Below are 16173 nucleotides of genomic sequence, written 5' to 3'. Positions count from 1 at the left end.
AAAAAAAAAAATGCTATTTTTAGGGACTATTTCAGAAGCCAAATGGTACAGGGTGTACTTTGTGCTGCAATCACAGCATGAAGATGAGAATTTCTGCATTCACTGGATGAAAGTTAATTTAAAAAAAAAAAAAAAAAAAAATGAGGATGTCCTTCTAGGATAATCAAAAATTCTACTTTTCATTGTATTTTATACTTCAGTGGGTTTTTTGGGCATGCTCTAACTGTAATTATAATATTTCCAACTTTATTTGAAGGCAGCATCAATTCAGTGAATATCAGGCTTTATGATTCAGAGTGCAGCGGTTTGGCTGCAGAGCGGTTGGATTTGGCTGCCTGATCACTCTGCTGTAATTGTAAGGTATATTCCCCTCCCTTTAAAGAGTGACACCCAGGTACTTCAGCTGTTTTGGGGAATTTTCAGTTTTTGTTGTACTGCTCCTTTAAGTTGTCATTTCCAAACTAGACAGCAGAGGGATCCCAATGGCTAAAGGAACACAATGAAAAATACAGAACAAAAGATTAAAACTCACCATTTTATTATGATAATGTTATTTGATATGTCAAATTACAAGTGTATGATGTAACATAAAAACAGTTACAAACATATGTATGCATATTTACATTATATATTTATGAAAAGTAACAAGCTACATCTGTATAAAGAAAATACAACTATGACATGAGTTATTGGGACTATAAATTTTACATCATATACTTGGTATTCTCGAACCATGATAGAAATACCTAGACGTATAGAAACCAATAGAACCAGAACAAGAGTTAACTTGTAAGATGGAAACTAGGATGGACGTGAGGCACTTTTTTGAGGTTGTCAGGGTGTGAAAGCCGATGGCACTAAGAAACTCAAAGAAAGATGCACAGGAAAGAAATATGCAAAGAAAGAAAGAAAGAAGAAAAAGAGAAAACAGGCAGTGTTTACAGAATAGTTAAGAGTACCATTTATACTGCAATTTTCAAAACACAAATGTCTTCCACTATTTAGAACTAATCACATAAATGTTACATCAAGCGCTGTAAGATGAAAAAAAGCTTACATATATCATCAGTGCACCAAAGCATTGGAGAATCGAAACATAACCACTCAACTGCTGTGAAAAGTAATCTTTTAAAACAATACACTGAAGAGAAACAGGTTTATATAGCTTTTTTCTTTTTTAATCTACACAATGTCAAGAATGTACACTTGTATGCATTCCCAAAGATATGCACAATTTCCAAGATTGAAAGAAGATAAAAGACTAGCAGCAAAGTGGTTAAAAACTGAAGTCTTATATAATGCAGGTAAAAAAAAAAAAAAAAAAAAAAAAAAAAAAAATTAAAGCGGACAGACACATGTTGCATATATAATACAGTACATGACAGGAAGTTGCACTGTGCTGGTTAATGCAGAATGAGAAGTGTTATTTCAGCATTCTCTAAACTTTGTATAAATGCATGTCCTACATTTTGCTTCTCAGCCAGCAAGTTTTAATCAGGTTCATCAAACCTTGGTTCAGCTTGCAATATGCAGGGCAATCCAATTACAATGGGAGATTATGACAACAAACCAACCATTTGGTTACACGCGAACCCCACATGCATGCCAACACGCTGAAAACATACATACGTACACGCATTCATGGGCACACACTGGCACACACAGGTACAGTAACACTCGCGCACCCGTACACATGCACAAACGTCCACGTCAGTGTGGACACATACAGAGCAATCAAACACATTAAAACACGCATGGTCATGGTTATATGCTGTTGGAGAATTAGGTTTTGTTTTAACAGTCTTTCATAGCTGATTTTTTTCTCTCAACAATAAAATTAGTGATTGTATCTAGCAGCTTTATATGTATGTATGTATATATATATCAGACTTTTGAAATAAGTGGACTGCCACTACTGTACCGTGTTAGCACTATCCTTCCTTCTACCGTACAAAACTAGAGAGAAACTCTATTAGAAGCTCAATAGTCATTTCCGTCACAAACGCCCTCTACTTTTCAATGTGAAATAATACTAAAAGGTGATCTATGTACATAATGCTGTCAATTGAAGCTACAGTATATACTGACAGCAACGATAAATACAGCTCTATCTTTAAAATTTCAAAGAGGAAAAAAAACTGGGATTATTACCAATATTTAAATATAGTGTTAAGTATTTACAGGTGTTTGGAGTTTGGTACCAGGGGTTGGTCATCTACCTATAGCGTTAAAGTGTCCTGTCCCGTCACTGACTCAGTCTGCAGAGAGGTCAATGTGTTTCCCATGTGAAAGAGTTTGCATAGAAAGTAAAGGGAGCATTGGTGCCGCTGGGCATAGTGGGGTGGAATTAGGAAGAAAATGTTTCCCCTATAGTCCAGTTTTACAGAGACTTGGGTGTCACTGTGTTTAACCAGGAGTGACAGGAGGGTAGAAGATATGCATATCTGTTGGCAACAGTAATGATTCTTGTTTGCTGTTAAAAACTTAGGTGTACTACAGTTATCGTTAGTAATTACAAAGATGCCAATGCTTTTGTTAGCAAATACTTAACTGTTACTGCAGCCAGATTTCCAAAATTAACAGTTGATTCTGTTGAGAGGTCATCAAAAGTATTAAACCAGAAATACCATTATTGGGAATATTTAAGCGAGGCATACTCCTATCTGATATTTTAACTTTGTTCCTTTTGGTAGGAAATAGTTTCAACATTTCTACTTTGGCAATCAATCTACCTGGGCCATATTTTATGGTTTTAGATCATCTCTTTGTTCACTTGTGAGCCAATCGATATAGATGCTAAGATGCTTTGGGAAACAGGACGCTGGTCAGTACTGTTAAGAATCAAAGCATATATCACATTGTCAATGGTAACATTACATGACATCTCATTGCCAGTGCATACAAAGACCTATGCACGCACACACATATCTGTACGCTTTTTAATAACTACAAATACTTGGAGTTCCAGTGGACTAACTGTCAAGAAAAGACCCAATGATGGCAGTACACACAATACTACATTTAGAAAGGAAACAAAAAACAAAAAAAATTAAACAAGGTACTGGGGGACAAACATGGAGATTTAGAGAGGGTGCTGCAACCAAAGCTTGGAGACCAGTGCTTTTTAAAGTGGGGATTCCCCATGACAAATTGGAAGTTAAATTGGTGAAAACTATGCAGAGACAAATTCTAAAATCTGAGAGATTCTGTACCAAAGAATAGCCTAAATTAAGTGCCTCATCATTCAATCAAGGAGCACTCAATACCCCTTACTTACCAAAACAAAACTTGCTGGTTGAGCAAAATTTCAGGTTTAGGTTCAGAATAATCATAAAATGCGCAGGAAAATAATGATGAAACAAAAACACCAGTTTCACTACAGCAGTAATTAACTTCACCAAAACGGAAATTTGCTGAAGTAAATGAAATTGTGATGTATTGGTTTCAATTTAAATGGTTCAAGAGGTTCTAATGCTATTTCTTGACATGGGAAACTACACTATTTTGGGGAACTGAGGATGATAAAGTCATTACCATTTTCCCTTCTAATCATGGAATCAATCCCTTTATGTTGGAATGCAATTAAATGGTCCAAATCACCTTGGCAAGACAAGGTAATCATTTTAACATCTTCTAAATGAATGTCAAAGCTATGCCAAGCTGTACCTTCAAAAACAAGCCATTACACGTTGAGGTTTTTTCAACATTCGATGGAAAGGAAAGCAAGGAAACACATAGGCTATACATCCACCACAGCAACATCTCTCAAATGTTAAAATTACACTAAATATGGTGGTTAATGTACCACAACAATTTGAGAGGGTTACTTTTAATGGGGGAAAAATACCGTTTCTAGTGCACTTTCTCTGTCTAGTAATTACATTGTCAGCAAATGCTTAAGCCGTGAAGGAAAGGCCACTGTTACCCAACTGCAAATTCACGAAAAAGCAAGAACATATCCCTTTTAGCATACTCAAACAGCAAGTATTTTTTCTGTACGCATATGTTTTGTTTTCTTTTTTGTCAATAAGTTTTTGCTCTCTGTACAAAACACAATTTTCCTTCATAAAGTTATGCTTTACTTGTAGTAGAGTTCTTACATTGGTGGCCTGGTTTTGTTTATGCATGGGTGTGGTTGTGAGAGGTGTGTGTGTATATATGTATGTGTGTGTGCGCGCGCGTGTGTGTGTATGTGTACAGGTGTGTTTAGTAACATCTCCAAGTCTGTTAATCTCAACGCCTCCTCCTCAGATTAAGCTCCTGAACTTAGCATGATGCTCAGAGCCCCCACAAAGCATATGGTTTGTCCTCCGCTGCTGCTCGTCGGCGACAAACACAAACTGAAATCTCCAAAAGCCCTCAGAGCTGGGGATCAACAACGTGTTACCCCGTCTGAGAGGGGAATGAAAAAAGGATGCCGGCATTTGATTTCCGCTTTTATCCACTTCCTGTGTTAGCTAGCTTTGAGGGTGTCCCAGTGTCCGGCAACGGGTCACCCCGCGGCCTTGTGCTTGCCCCCACAGCAGCGGCAGGCCTCACCACAGTGGTGGCAGGCTCGCAGTGGCAGGTAGCAGCACATGCAGGGCGCAATAAAAGAGAGCGCCACCAGGGCCAGCCAGCGCAGGCAGAACTGCTCGTCAGACGTGTCACATGAGCACGGGTCCGAGAAGTCACCCTCAGAGTCGGACATGCAGTGGTAGAGCATGCTCTCGGCACACAGCATGCAGCTGACTTTGTAGATGCACTGCTTGATTGGGTCGGGGGCGTCCTGGCACTGCCCCCGCCAGTTGTCTTCATGGTTGAACATTTCCCGGCAGTAGATGCAGCGCGAACGCTCCCCGTCCTCTCGTCGCCGCCGGCCCTTCTTGGACTTCAGCACGGGAGAGGGCTGTGTCTTGATGGATGTGTCCTTGCCCATGCCCAGCCCCATACCCGTTCCAATGCCCATACCAGGGCCAGAGTGGGGCTCCCCACCGGGGCCTTCAGGGAAGAGGTACTCACACTTCTTACTGTCCAGTTTGTGGAAGGGGGTGGGAAAATCAGGGTCCTCGCGCTCAGCTTCCTGCTTCCACATGACAGGGTGGCGGTAGTCCTCATAGCCACGGATGAGCACGTCCTTGCGTGGGTTGATCCGAACAATCTCCTCTTCGTCCATGTGAAAACTGACGTGGCGAGTCGACTTGAAGGAGACCTGTGAGAGAGGGATATGCGGAATCAGTTAGATGACTGGTTCGGACATACTTTCCACACTCCACGCCGACAGCTGTGGACTTGTACCGGTCTCACAGACGTGGTTCCATTCATGCTACAATTGAAGATCCGCATCAGTCTAGGTTTCCACGCAAGTATTTTCCCATAAACAGCAATCTACAGTTCATAAAAATTCATTCTGCTTCAACATAAACAAACACCTTGTCCTCTCGCCCCTGCATGCTGTATTTGTGCGTGTGCGTGTGAGTGTGAGGGCATATATGTGTAATCTCCTTTTCCTGTCAGGAACACAGTGATCTATCTGGAGCATGCACAGTCGGCACGCTTGCTATGCTTACAGTCCACTAGGTCACAAATTTTGGGCTGCACGTGGGCGTCTGCGTGGACCGTCACAGACATGGGAAGATGACGATAGTTATGTCACGTGGACCAAACCGGACCCTGACAGAACCACTCGGACACGTAAAGTATGATTTGGCCTTACAGCACATCTCATTACGTATGTTGAAGTTTCTGCATTAGGTAAATAAAAGACATACTTTTTTCTGAAAGAAATTCATCCCTATGAAATTCAGTTCTGCACTTATTTTCATGCATGCTTTGGTTAGTCATCAAAGATCATTTTTGAGGAACCAGTGTATATTTGAAGGAACTCTCTTAAGATATAGAAGTGATGGCTGTGTCAAGAAGGGACAGACCTGTGGAGGCAGATACCGGCGGTTGCTGGGGGGGAACTCATCGAAGGGTTGGGCGGGGACGTAGCAGCCCCTGAATGGCTCGGTAGAGACAACGCTGTTCAGTGGGGAGAAGTGCGACTTCATCGGGGTACAAATGGATGGAGGCTCATCACACACCTAAAAACAAACAAAACAAAGAAAAAACGCAAATGATACATGAATACTGTCTAAGCTGTGTTCGCATTCCATCTGTACTGATGCAAATACACCTTTGAGTCAGCTGTGTTACTATTACATAATCCCTCATCACTGTCAAAGTCCATCAATTCAGCTTTCATTACCACCCCTCTTTAGACCAAGGATGAGTAGGCTGTGTTCCCCTTCTAACCACCAGGGGGCAGCTTGTGCCCACGTCTGGCCAGCTGACAGTGCTGTGTGGTGATGACTCAAGGCCCTTCTGTTGAGAACTCAGAGTTCCTATCAGCCCTGCATGTGTTCCCACAAGCATTTTAACTGGTGCGAAATCTACAAACATGGGCCTGATAAAAACAGAGGCACTTGTAACTCAGACTCATGTGGAAAAAAACAGAAATGTCGAGTCCGTGCAAGGGAGAAAGGGAATGCAAGGAAGCATTCCCTTCACTTTACGCCAAACAATCTCATCATCACAAGAGGGAAGCTCGCTGCTGACATCAATAAGAATGAGCTGTCTATAAATAACACCTTGTGAATGCCACAGTTTTGGCCTTGGTCTACATCACACACAGCTTGCAATCAAACATACAGCAAAATTATTTCCATCCACACACAAATTAAAAATAGCACGTAAGGATTTATTAGCAAAAGTCCTATATTTCAATACTCAATATTTCAATACTCTGCAAAAAACTTAAAAATGATGGCTCTGTCATGATTTATGTGTGCAGAGGTACTGAGATAGGTGGGGGAGGATAGCTAGTCAGTAATTATAATAAGGGCCTCGTGGTGAGATTCTATCTGGCTGGCACATTTCAGCACTCATAAGCATGGAGCTGCCATCTGCACAATTAGCAGCTTGTTCACATGCAAAACATCATAACATACCTGCAGATTGCATGAAAGCAAGATGAGTTGGAAACAAAAGCGCAATTCACACTGTAACAGTGCCTTCATTCGCAATAATGTCTTAATAGATTTGATTTAAGACCCTTTTTGTTCAAGTTCCAGTAGGCAGGTTTTATAAGTGGTTTGAATTCAGTTAAAGTAATCCCAATGTTGGGTGTACATAACTGAGTAAGATAATATGTCAGAATCTGAATCATAATATTGATTGCACAATTGCTCTGCTAATTGCTTTCAAAGTAAATTTTGTGGTTTGGGCAGCCAGCCAGTTGAGGAAAACTGTAGAGCAGGAAGGCTTCACTCCGAGTTATCAGTCACCTGTCACTCACCGCTGCCAGCCGGGCGGTGGAACAACATTCAGTTTTTGAATTTCGAAGCAAATCAATACTGAATTGACTGAAAGTGATCTAACCACGACGGCAAAAGATAGGCATGAGCCTTCAAAGCTACTTCTCTCTCCCAAGTCCTACGCAGGAACACACAGAAACTAACACATGGAAACACAGATGTACACAAAGGCAGAAACACAAGTAGCCACCCTCACATGTACACAGCTCCATCCACAGGAATACAACCGTCCACAAGTCTTGTACACACTGGCTAGCTGTCCCTCTTTCCCACACACACCCCGACCTCATCAAGGCAGGGTTAGTCCTCCTCTCTTCTCTCTCTCTCCCACCAGCTCTCTCTCTTTCTCACTCTCTCGCTCTCTCTCTCTCTGCGTGTGGAGGAGGCTGCTGGCTCTGGTTAGTCAGTGCTGTGTGTAAAGTAGCCCACGCCAGTGTTTTAACGCACAGCGGAAATCTGGTTTGCTCCCAGCTGCTGCTACAGTAATTACTGTCCTGTGGTTGCTAAGAGATGCTTCCTTTGACTTCTTTTTTCCCTCTCTTTCTCTTCTTTCCTTTTTTTCTCTCTCTTCTCCTCCACTTGCTCTCCTCATCTAGACTGCTAACACATGGTGTGAGTGTGTAAGTGTGTTATGTGTGTGACTTTGCTCCCTCTCTGCCTACAAACATACCAAGCGGTGTAACACACATCCAGTGTCTGAGGGGGAATGTGAGCAAAAGGAGACAGTGGAGAGAAAGAAGAGAAAGAACAGAGCAGGAAAAAATGAGTTTATGTCGTATCCATGTGTATGAATGTGTGGGTCTGTGAGGGAGAGAGACAGAGAGAGAGAGAGAGAGAGAGAGAGAGAGGCCAAAGAGTCTGCTGAGGGAATGTCATAAACCAGCTCCAGCTGGAGAAATGCAGCAGAGAACTTAAAAAGCCAGATGACAGCTGTGTGTGTATGTGAGAGAGAGAGAGAGAGAGAGAGGGAGAGAGAGAGAGAGAGAGAGAGAGAGAGAGAGAGAGAGAGAGAGAGAGAGAGAGAGAGAGAGAGAGAGGAGCAAGGGGTGGGGAGATGGGGGGTGAAATGGGAAACAGACTTGGGCTTCCTTTTAAAGCGCTTGCTTAAGCCCCACCATTCAAAGGCATGCGTGGGGGCCAATCTGGAGTTGATCTGACCCTAGAGATGTGGCCGGGTGAGGGAGAAGAGGAGGGGGTGGAGGTGGTGGGAGCCAGGGGCAACCTGGCTCGGGACCAACATCAGGGCTCCATGCGCTTCCGCCCTCAAAGGCACAGGGGGCTCAGGACAGGGGGAGGATAGGGTAGGCCCACAGACTGAAAACCCATTGAACATAGGTGTGCATTTGTTTGAGTCTCTGCATTAGAGACAGACAAGAATGGAGTGGCAAAGAGTACACACTGACATTCCATTGCCGACACTTGAACGGTTTATGTCTATGAATATATGACGTGTTTCTCGACTCTACAAATAGGTCTTGGCTTAATGAGGCAAATCATGAGTAGTGTTTATCTCTGGGCCTTGTTAACTTAAGACGAGGAAGTACAGCCAAGTTCCAGGCTACTCCCCACTAAGTATTCCTTAAACCACCCTTCCTGGCTCCAAGGTACTTTATGGAGCTCTGTCAAGCCACACCAACCAGTCTGAAGTTACCAGGCTGTGAGTAAGGCTGTAAAAGTCAACTGGCCAACTAACCTCTGTGTACTAAACTGATAAGAGAAAACTTCCTGCCAATGCTAAATTAGACGTGGACGTCTTCCTGTGGCATTTGAAAAAAAGAAAAAAAAAAGAAAAAAAAATTACTTTGTAATAGCAGAAGGATTGTAGCAATAAAACATCTTCCTGGCAGTGGGTCATCACAGCTGAGTAGTGTGTTGTGCAAACACTTTCTTTGTTGTTTTTTTTTTTCATCTATGGGCACATTAAGCTCTATGTGCATATAATGTGTGTGTGTGTGTCAGAGTGAGAGAGGAAGAATGTGGTCTGCTGGTGAAGGGCATACTAGTGGGTGCTGAGCCTCACTGGGCAGGATGTGGGTTGTGACGATGGCCTTCAACGCGCACACATACACGCGTACACGTACATAAAATGCTTTAACAATACAAGGCCATCAGGAATCCCAGTGGATTTTGAGACTTAGAGATTTAAAACATCTGAATCTAATCAAGGAATTAAACAAGGTTTGATGGCGACCTCCCATGTTGATGAGACACTAGTGTCTGTCTGCTAGACAAGGTCACAGCCACTTAGAACAGATCTACTCCTTCTGAAGGGGCCCATCAACATCTACATCTTTCTAGCCACCATTTCTCCCCACAGGGCCACATATGCTTCAAAAGACAGAGTCAGCACAAATGGAGGCCTCCTTCATTTGATGTGTCTTTTATGTTGGAGTATGAAGCAACACAGTTAATGTCACACCTTGAGTGGTGGCATTTAGCGATGTGCAAGTTCTCTGGTGGCGGCACTTTGTGTGCGAGAAGAGTGACTAGCCTTGCCGCTGGTTCACTTCTCTTTCTCTGTAGCCCAGGTCTCCGACCGCAACATTCGGATGCCAAATCACCATGGCGACACCCTCGGTGGCTCACTCACTGAACCTCGCGAACACCCAGCTTCTAGCCCCTCCCTCTGCACCCCCGCCAGCTGCCTAGCAACAGTGGTGCCATTGGATTTCCTGTATGTTCAGGCTGATTCCTTAAAGAGGAACCTCACCACAGGAACAGGAACACAGCTCCCTCCCTGCACTCTGACCTCTTCAGGTCCACTCCATGCATAAGGTCAGACACCAAGAGGTAAAGATTACAAGCCCCTAGTCGGCACACTAAAACTCCCAGCTAAAAGCCTGAAGTCGTGGAAGTACAGTTCGTCCTTGTAAACAACATCAGACTGCTTGTTGAGCATGCAGGACATTTACAAAGTGAGCTTGCATTACAAGTTGCCCTTAGTGCAACCAAAGTCTTTTCACCTACTTCGCAATCAGAACTAAAACAGGTGACTGGTGTTGCTGTCACAGGCCTCATATCTAAAACAAATGAACATGGGTGTGTAGACCTAAGCTATACACCTGCCTTCTTTCCTCTAGTAAAGAGAGCATACAGGAAAATATGTCATAGCTTCCACCACAGACATGCAGTTCTTTTATCAACTTAACATAAAGCACTGCTAAGCTTATGAACAAAGCAGGCACAACACATGAAGAAAATCAAGCAAGTTGGGTAACATCAAAATCACCAAGCATTTTCACCAAGCTAACTTTGAACAAATGGCTGCTGAGGTGATAGTTATTATACCAGCATCAGTTCTAACAAGAGTGACAGCTACCTAGGTAGACTGATAGAAACAGCTAAGCTTGCTCTAGCACATTTGCTGGCCAGCACCCAACTTCACCTCAGGGTCTGGCTGGCACTGGTTAAACACCTGTAAAACTCTAAGAACAACTGTTGGGAAACAAAGGTTGGTTGCTGGGCCTGGCTAGGACAGATGTACGGCTCCAGTTCAAGCTCTGTCTGTTTCTGTTTGTCTCCTGTTCAAAAGGGAGAGTTATCCATTTAAGTTTACAAGGAGCCACAGTGCATCTAAACCTGATAGGAGGATCATTTCCTGTTAATGATAAACACTTTATTAAAAACCTATGGTGGTGTTTAATTGGATTTGTTATATCTGTGCCCAAGATCAATTGGATTTCTTACTCAGTAGAGCACTATCTAACAACTATTTATTGTGAAAGCATACATACAAATCAACTTGTTTCTACACCCTGCAGAGACAGGCCTATTTCCCTAACACTGACACATTTGGCCACCATCTCCGGTCTTAACTCTCACTCACCTGTAGCCCATCCTCAGGAGCATCTCCTTCCCCAAATGACCGACAACCTGGAAGAGAGAGAGACAGGAAGACAAACAAAAACCATTATGAGATTAAATGTATGAATTTATTCACTCCAACCCTGGCAGGCATACTCATAGACGGCAAGCTACAGCAAGCTTAAAACAGTAACAAGCCAGCATCGACAGCACATCGAAGGCATCAGTTTCCTCTGCAGCTCAGAGCTCAATGAACTTTTCATACACATACATATTATTGACACAGTTGCATAATGTTAGTTCTGGTGTCATTCCAATTTGTTTTTAATGTACAGAAAGTGCAAATAATCAACAAAGATGTTTTTCATGAAAACCTCTGCTACATTTCTGTTTATATAGATAGACAGATAGATAGACAGAGAGATAGATAAGAGAGAGAGATAATTTAATTGTATTTCTTAAAACCCATTCACTTTCAATGGATGGCAGCCCCTCCTGCTGAGCACATGTAAACATGGTGCACCAACAGAATCAGTGTTATGATGCTGATTCTTGTCAAGTGAGAATAGACCATGACTTCTGCTTTCCTCTCACTGCAGCTTAATGGGGAAATGAAAGCCGCTCTGTATCAGTGGGGCACATAGAGGCTAATGAAATATGCATGCCTAGAATAATGCAACCCTGACCCAAGCTAAAACACCACGTGCCATTTCCTCCTCTAAAACACCTTGTCTGCTGATGCTGGAGTCTGAGCTAATGTTTCAGGTGACAGACTGACCGTGTTACAGCTTTTTTGTTAGTGCACACAAAATCACGCTGGCTCTGTGGACAAATTATCCCAAACCAATGAATCAGCTAGCAAAGAAAGAAACTTACAAATATAATGCACATTTTAAATGTCCTTTGCACTAAAGGTTATATGATTCTTTTGATAAAGCACAATGTTTTCATGCAGAAAATACTGTCACTGAATATAAAATACTATCATCATTCTGAGTCAAGTTATCACACAGTCCTCAATAGGAAAGCACCAGACAGAATCAATTCTTGAATGCTTGTGTCACATTTTTTATGATTTCACAACAATGATGTCCCTCTTTAGTTTGGAATTTTCTTGCCTGTTGGTAAACCCAGCAGACATGTCCCCAGAATTTTTTTTTTTTTTTACATATGCATATTACATAAACAGATAAAAAAATAACATGCAACAACCAAATCATATGAAAAATTATGTACATACTGCATTATTTTTATTACTGCACTACTTTTTTTTTTTATTGTAGTGTGTTCAGGTTATCTCAACTATGTGATATCAGCTTAATCAAACCAGGATTGAACTGTACAGTGAAGCTCTTAGGGTTTTTGCTGAAAGTTCTGACCAAATATAATATGTAAAAACACACTACAGTATTCCTGACTCAAGCACAGCTAGCACTGCAAGCAGCAGCAGCAAGCATAGTCATGTTTAAAAATAAGCTGTTCAGGAAACCTAACTGAAGAGAAAATCGTCAAAGCTAAGATCTTGGCAATGCTGTGAAAAACAGGGATTAAGTCATTTCCACTGGGATGAAGAGGAAACTGTTTGTACCTGGGGCATCAAGAGGTTCTTTTTAAGACTGAAGTTCACTTAATTAGGATCACTGAGGCCTCATTTGAAGCAGCGAGGCATCAGTCAGCCCGTCTGTCTGCATTCAGTGAGGCAATGGCAATACATATCTTTGCCATAGGGCGATACCGTTGCTACCATAGCGAGGAAAGAATAATTCATTGGGCTCCCGTAAGACCAAGTGTGTCCACCAGTCTGTCTGTCTTAGAATCACATGGACAAAGGCATCCATGTTTTGTGTGTGTGTGTACATTTCTCCACCACAGTGAGACAGAGGCTTCCTGCAGCACGACTCTGGAAATGCTGGGCCACGGAGCTGACTGAGCCATGTGCCCAGCGTTGCCATGGCAACAGAGGACTGCAAGACTGATACACGTGCGCACACATACACACAGGCAAACATATTCTCTCTCTCTCTCTTTCTCTCTCTCTCTCTCACACACACACACACACACACACACACACACACTCCATCACTCTACACACACACACGCGCGCGCAGCAGTCCAGCAGCAGAACGATGCAACAGGAATACAGAAGAACCTGCTTGCTTGCGCCGAGGAGAGGCATTACACAACACTGGCGGAATACAGAGGATGGAGAGAGAAAAGAACAGAGGGAGGACAGAGAGAGAGAGAGAGAGGAGAGAGAGAGAGAGAGAGAGAGAGGAGGAGGAGTGCAGGCTCTGGGGAGACAAACTCGCCTGGCTGTAGCTGACATTCACAGGAAAGAGCTGAAGCATTTACAAGTAGATAGAAACTGTAAAGCCTCTGGGCAACGTGAGGAGAGAGTGTTTAATCATACTTTTCCTGCTGTCATCAGATACTTCAACTCCACCTCCAATCAGAGCATCCTGTAACATGGACAGTTTTGATATTCCTGTGCCAGTGTGCTGCGTAGCTTGACCTCCACAGGGCCTTACTCTCATTAATACAGCACTACAATTTTAGCATTCATGATTCATGGTTTCCCTACTGCACCCTTGCTGTCTATGCTTATCCATTACCTACACTAGACTATGTGTGGACTTGTGCCCAGGAAGTTCAAATCTAAGATAAACGGTTGTGGGCAAGAAGCTACAGATGCCCAGCAGTGATAAGCCTTTATGATATGTTCTGCTGTACCTCCTTGCTGCTCCCTAGGGTTCCTGGGTCTAGAGAGTAAAGGAGATTATAGCTCCCCAGCCAGCAAGACAGCCTCTTGTGTAACACAGGTTTGGGTGGCAGATTGCTGAGCTGGCAGTTCTCCTGCTAATTGGATGACTTTGCAACCTCTGGCACTGCACTGAAAAATAATGCTTATCAGGACCCAAAGCTGCTAACTCAACTCACAGACGCAACTCCATCCTAGTCAAACATCTATTTTAGCTTGGGAAAAAAAGACACATAAATGCCACATGGTGTGAAGACAGACCAAACCCTACCTCTGTTTAGACTAGCTTTACCAGTTTTCAATCTCTCAATCTCAGACTAAGCAACAAAAGCCCCAACCCGGTCAAATTTCTGTCGACTAAACCACTGCCCCTATCTCGGATTCCCACCCAGTTCAACGTGTCCGTACTCCTGCCCTTACCCCACCCCCATCCTTTCCTCTATCACTAGCTGTCTGGGCACAGCTTTACCCTGCCAGTCTCTGCAGGAAGTAGAGCGTTTATCTGGGCAGCTGGCACTGATAAGATAGCGCAGGAGGGGTCATGCTTGGGTGAGCCAGCAGGTAGCGGTGGGGAAGTCATCAACGCTAATCAACGCTACACATCTCTCCTAGAACAGATGCTAGGTCAACCATTACGAGCCAATGGCATACACGCAAGAACATAGGTTGTTGCATGCATCCAACACAATGCATACCATATCCATGCACATATGCCCGTATCATATCACACATACAGGACGGCACATGTATATAGCGCAAACTCTTCAAGTAAATGCAAAGCTTGGGGGGGGGGGGGGGGGGGGGGGATGAAAAAAATAGCAGAGAGAATTCGGTGGGCCGTGCTGATTTTTAGATAATGAAACAATAGCCGATGCTGGTTGTTTGATGCCCGAGTTAAGGTGTGGGTTCTGGTGAGTTGACACTGGCTTTTTTTTTTTTTTTATCTACAACTCCCTGACCGACATCCAAAAACATGCATGTGGGCACCCTCACCACTATGCTGTGCATCAACTCCAGTCACTGACACACACACACACACACACACACACACACACACACACACACACACACACACACACACACACACACACACACACACACACACACACAAAGCCCACCTTGATTGATGTCCTCAATGGCCCGGCGTATTCCCCGGTCAAAGGCACGGGCGTCTGCAGGGCTCTGGAAGGTCAGACCAAACTTCTTGTCATTGATCCTCCAGTGGTGGAAGATGGGGTTCACCTTGTTGTATACTAGGTCTTTCTGCAGGACGCACTCGAGGACCACCTAACCACATCCATGCAGAGCACACACAACACACACACACACACACACACACACACACACACACACACACACACACACACACACACACACACACACACACACACACACACACACACACACACACACACACACACACACACACACACACACACACACACACACACACACAGACGAAGAGCAGGGTGAGATCAGGCCATATAGCCTTGCACTGTAAGAAAAGACTGGATCATATCAAAACCAAAATGAAGGTTGTAGCTCTGTTTGGAAGACCTGTCATGCCATAGTTTGCTGACTTGGAAACTGTGTCATTTAAAGGTCTGAGGATGGAAGTCATAGGGGAATACAGATTTAAATCCTTCATTTTGCTCCTCACCGTAAGCCATTTAAACATGTCACATTCAATCAATCCTCAATAATATGAGTCGGGGGAAAAGAGAGGGAGTGAGAAAGGGAAAGCCTGCCACTGAACCTATATATAAAAAAAAAATACTCCAGGCCCAATAATTTCACATTCTTTTCTGGATAATTTGTAAAACACATTCTAAATGGTGGGGTTTTCATTACAGATGATGATAAAGCTGGAGAGCAGTGATGGTGGTGGTGGTTGTGGTGTTGGAGGGGGGGGGGTTGAGTATGTTTTGGAGCCAGGCAGCCAAAGTGTGTGGCAGAGAGAGACTGTGTTTCCAAAACCTATTATTAATCAGGGCTGCTTGGCCACCTCCCGGCCTTCCTCTAGGCAGATTAAATGAAATGGGAGACGGCCATTACAGTCTTTGAGGTTTTTCACAAACGTGCACAAGAGTGGCTTAGCGGCATGTGAATATGTGAGCGTGCACAGGGAAATCTGGGTGAGAGAAATCTGCGTAAGCGTAGACACTGGTGTAATGAAAAGCTTACTGGCCAAAGTGTTATATTATGCCTTTTGCACCCTGTTGCACCCAACACCTTGCTGGAGGAAAACAAACCAATACTTGACAAACCAAAGCA

General features: G+C 43.4%; 1 protein-coding gene across 1 annotated transcript in view; it reads right to left on the bottom strand.

Moving 5' to 3' along the window:
* Positions 1-527: 527 nt before the first annotated feature.
* The window catches only part of spred1 (sprouty related EVH1 domain containing 1), a 37409-nt gene continuing 21763 nt past the window's right edge, over positions 528-16173 (bottom strand). The window contains exons 3-6 of the mRNA XM_030081855.1: positions 15018-15186; positions 11164-11210; positions 5910-6065; positions 528-5191 (exon numbers count right to left, since the gene is read on the bottom strand). Of these exons, the coding sequence (XP_029937715.1) occupies positions 4493-5191; positions 5910-6065; positions 11164-11210; positions 15018-15186 (1071 nt within the window). The 3' untranslated portion in view covers positions 528-4492. The remainder of the gene's footprint in view (positions 5192-5909; positions 6066-11163; positions 11211-15017; positions 15187-16173) is intronic.

Source organism: Myripristis murdjan, chromosome 22, assembly GCF_902150065.1.
Source record: "Myripristis murdjan chromosome 22, fMyrMur1.1, whole genome shotgun sequence".
Classification (NCBI taxonomy): Eukaryota; Metazoa; Chordata; class Actinopteri; order Holocentriformes; family Holocentridae; genus Myripristis; species Myripristis murdjan.
This window is presented reverse-complemented; position numbering and strand designations above follow the sequence as displayed.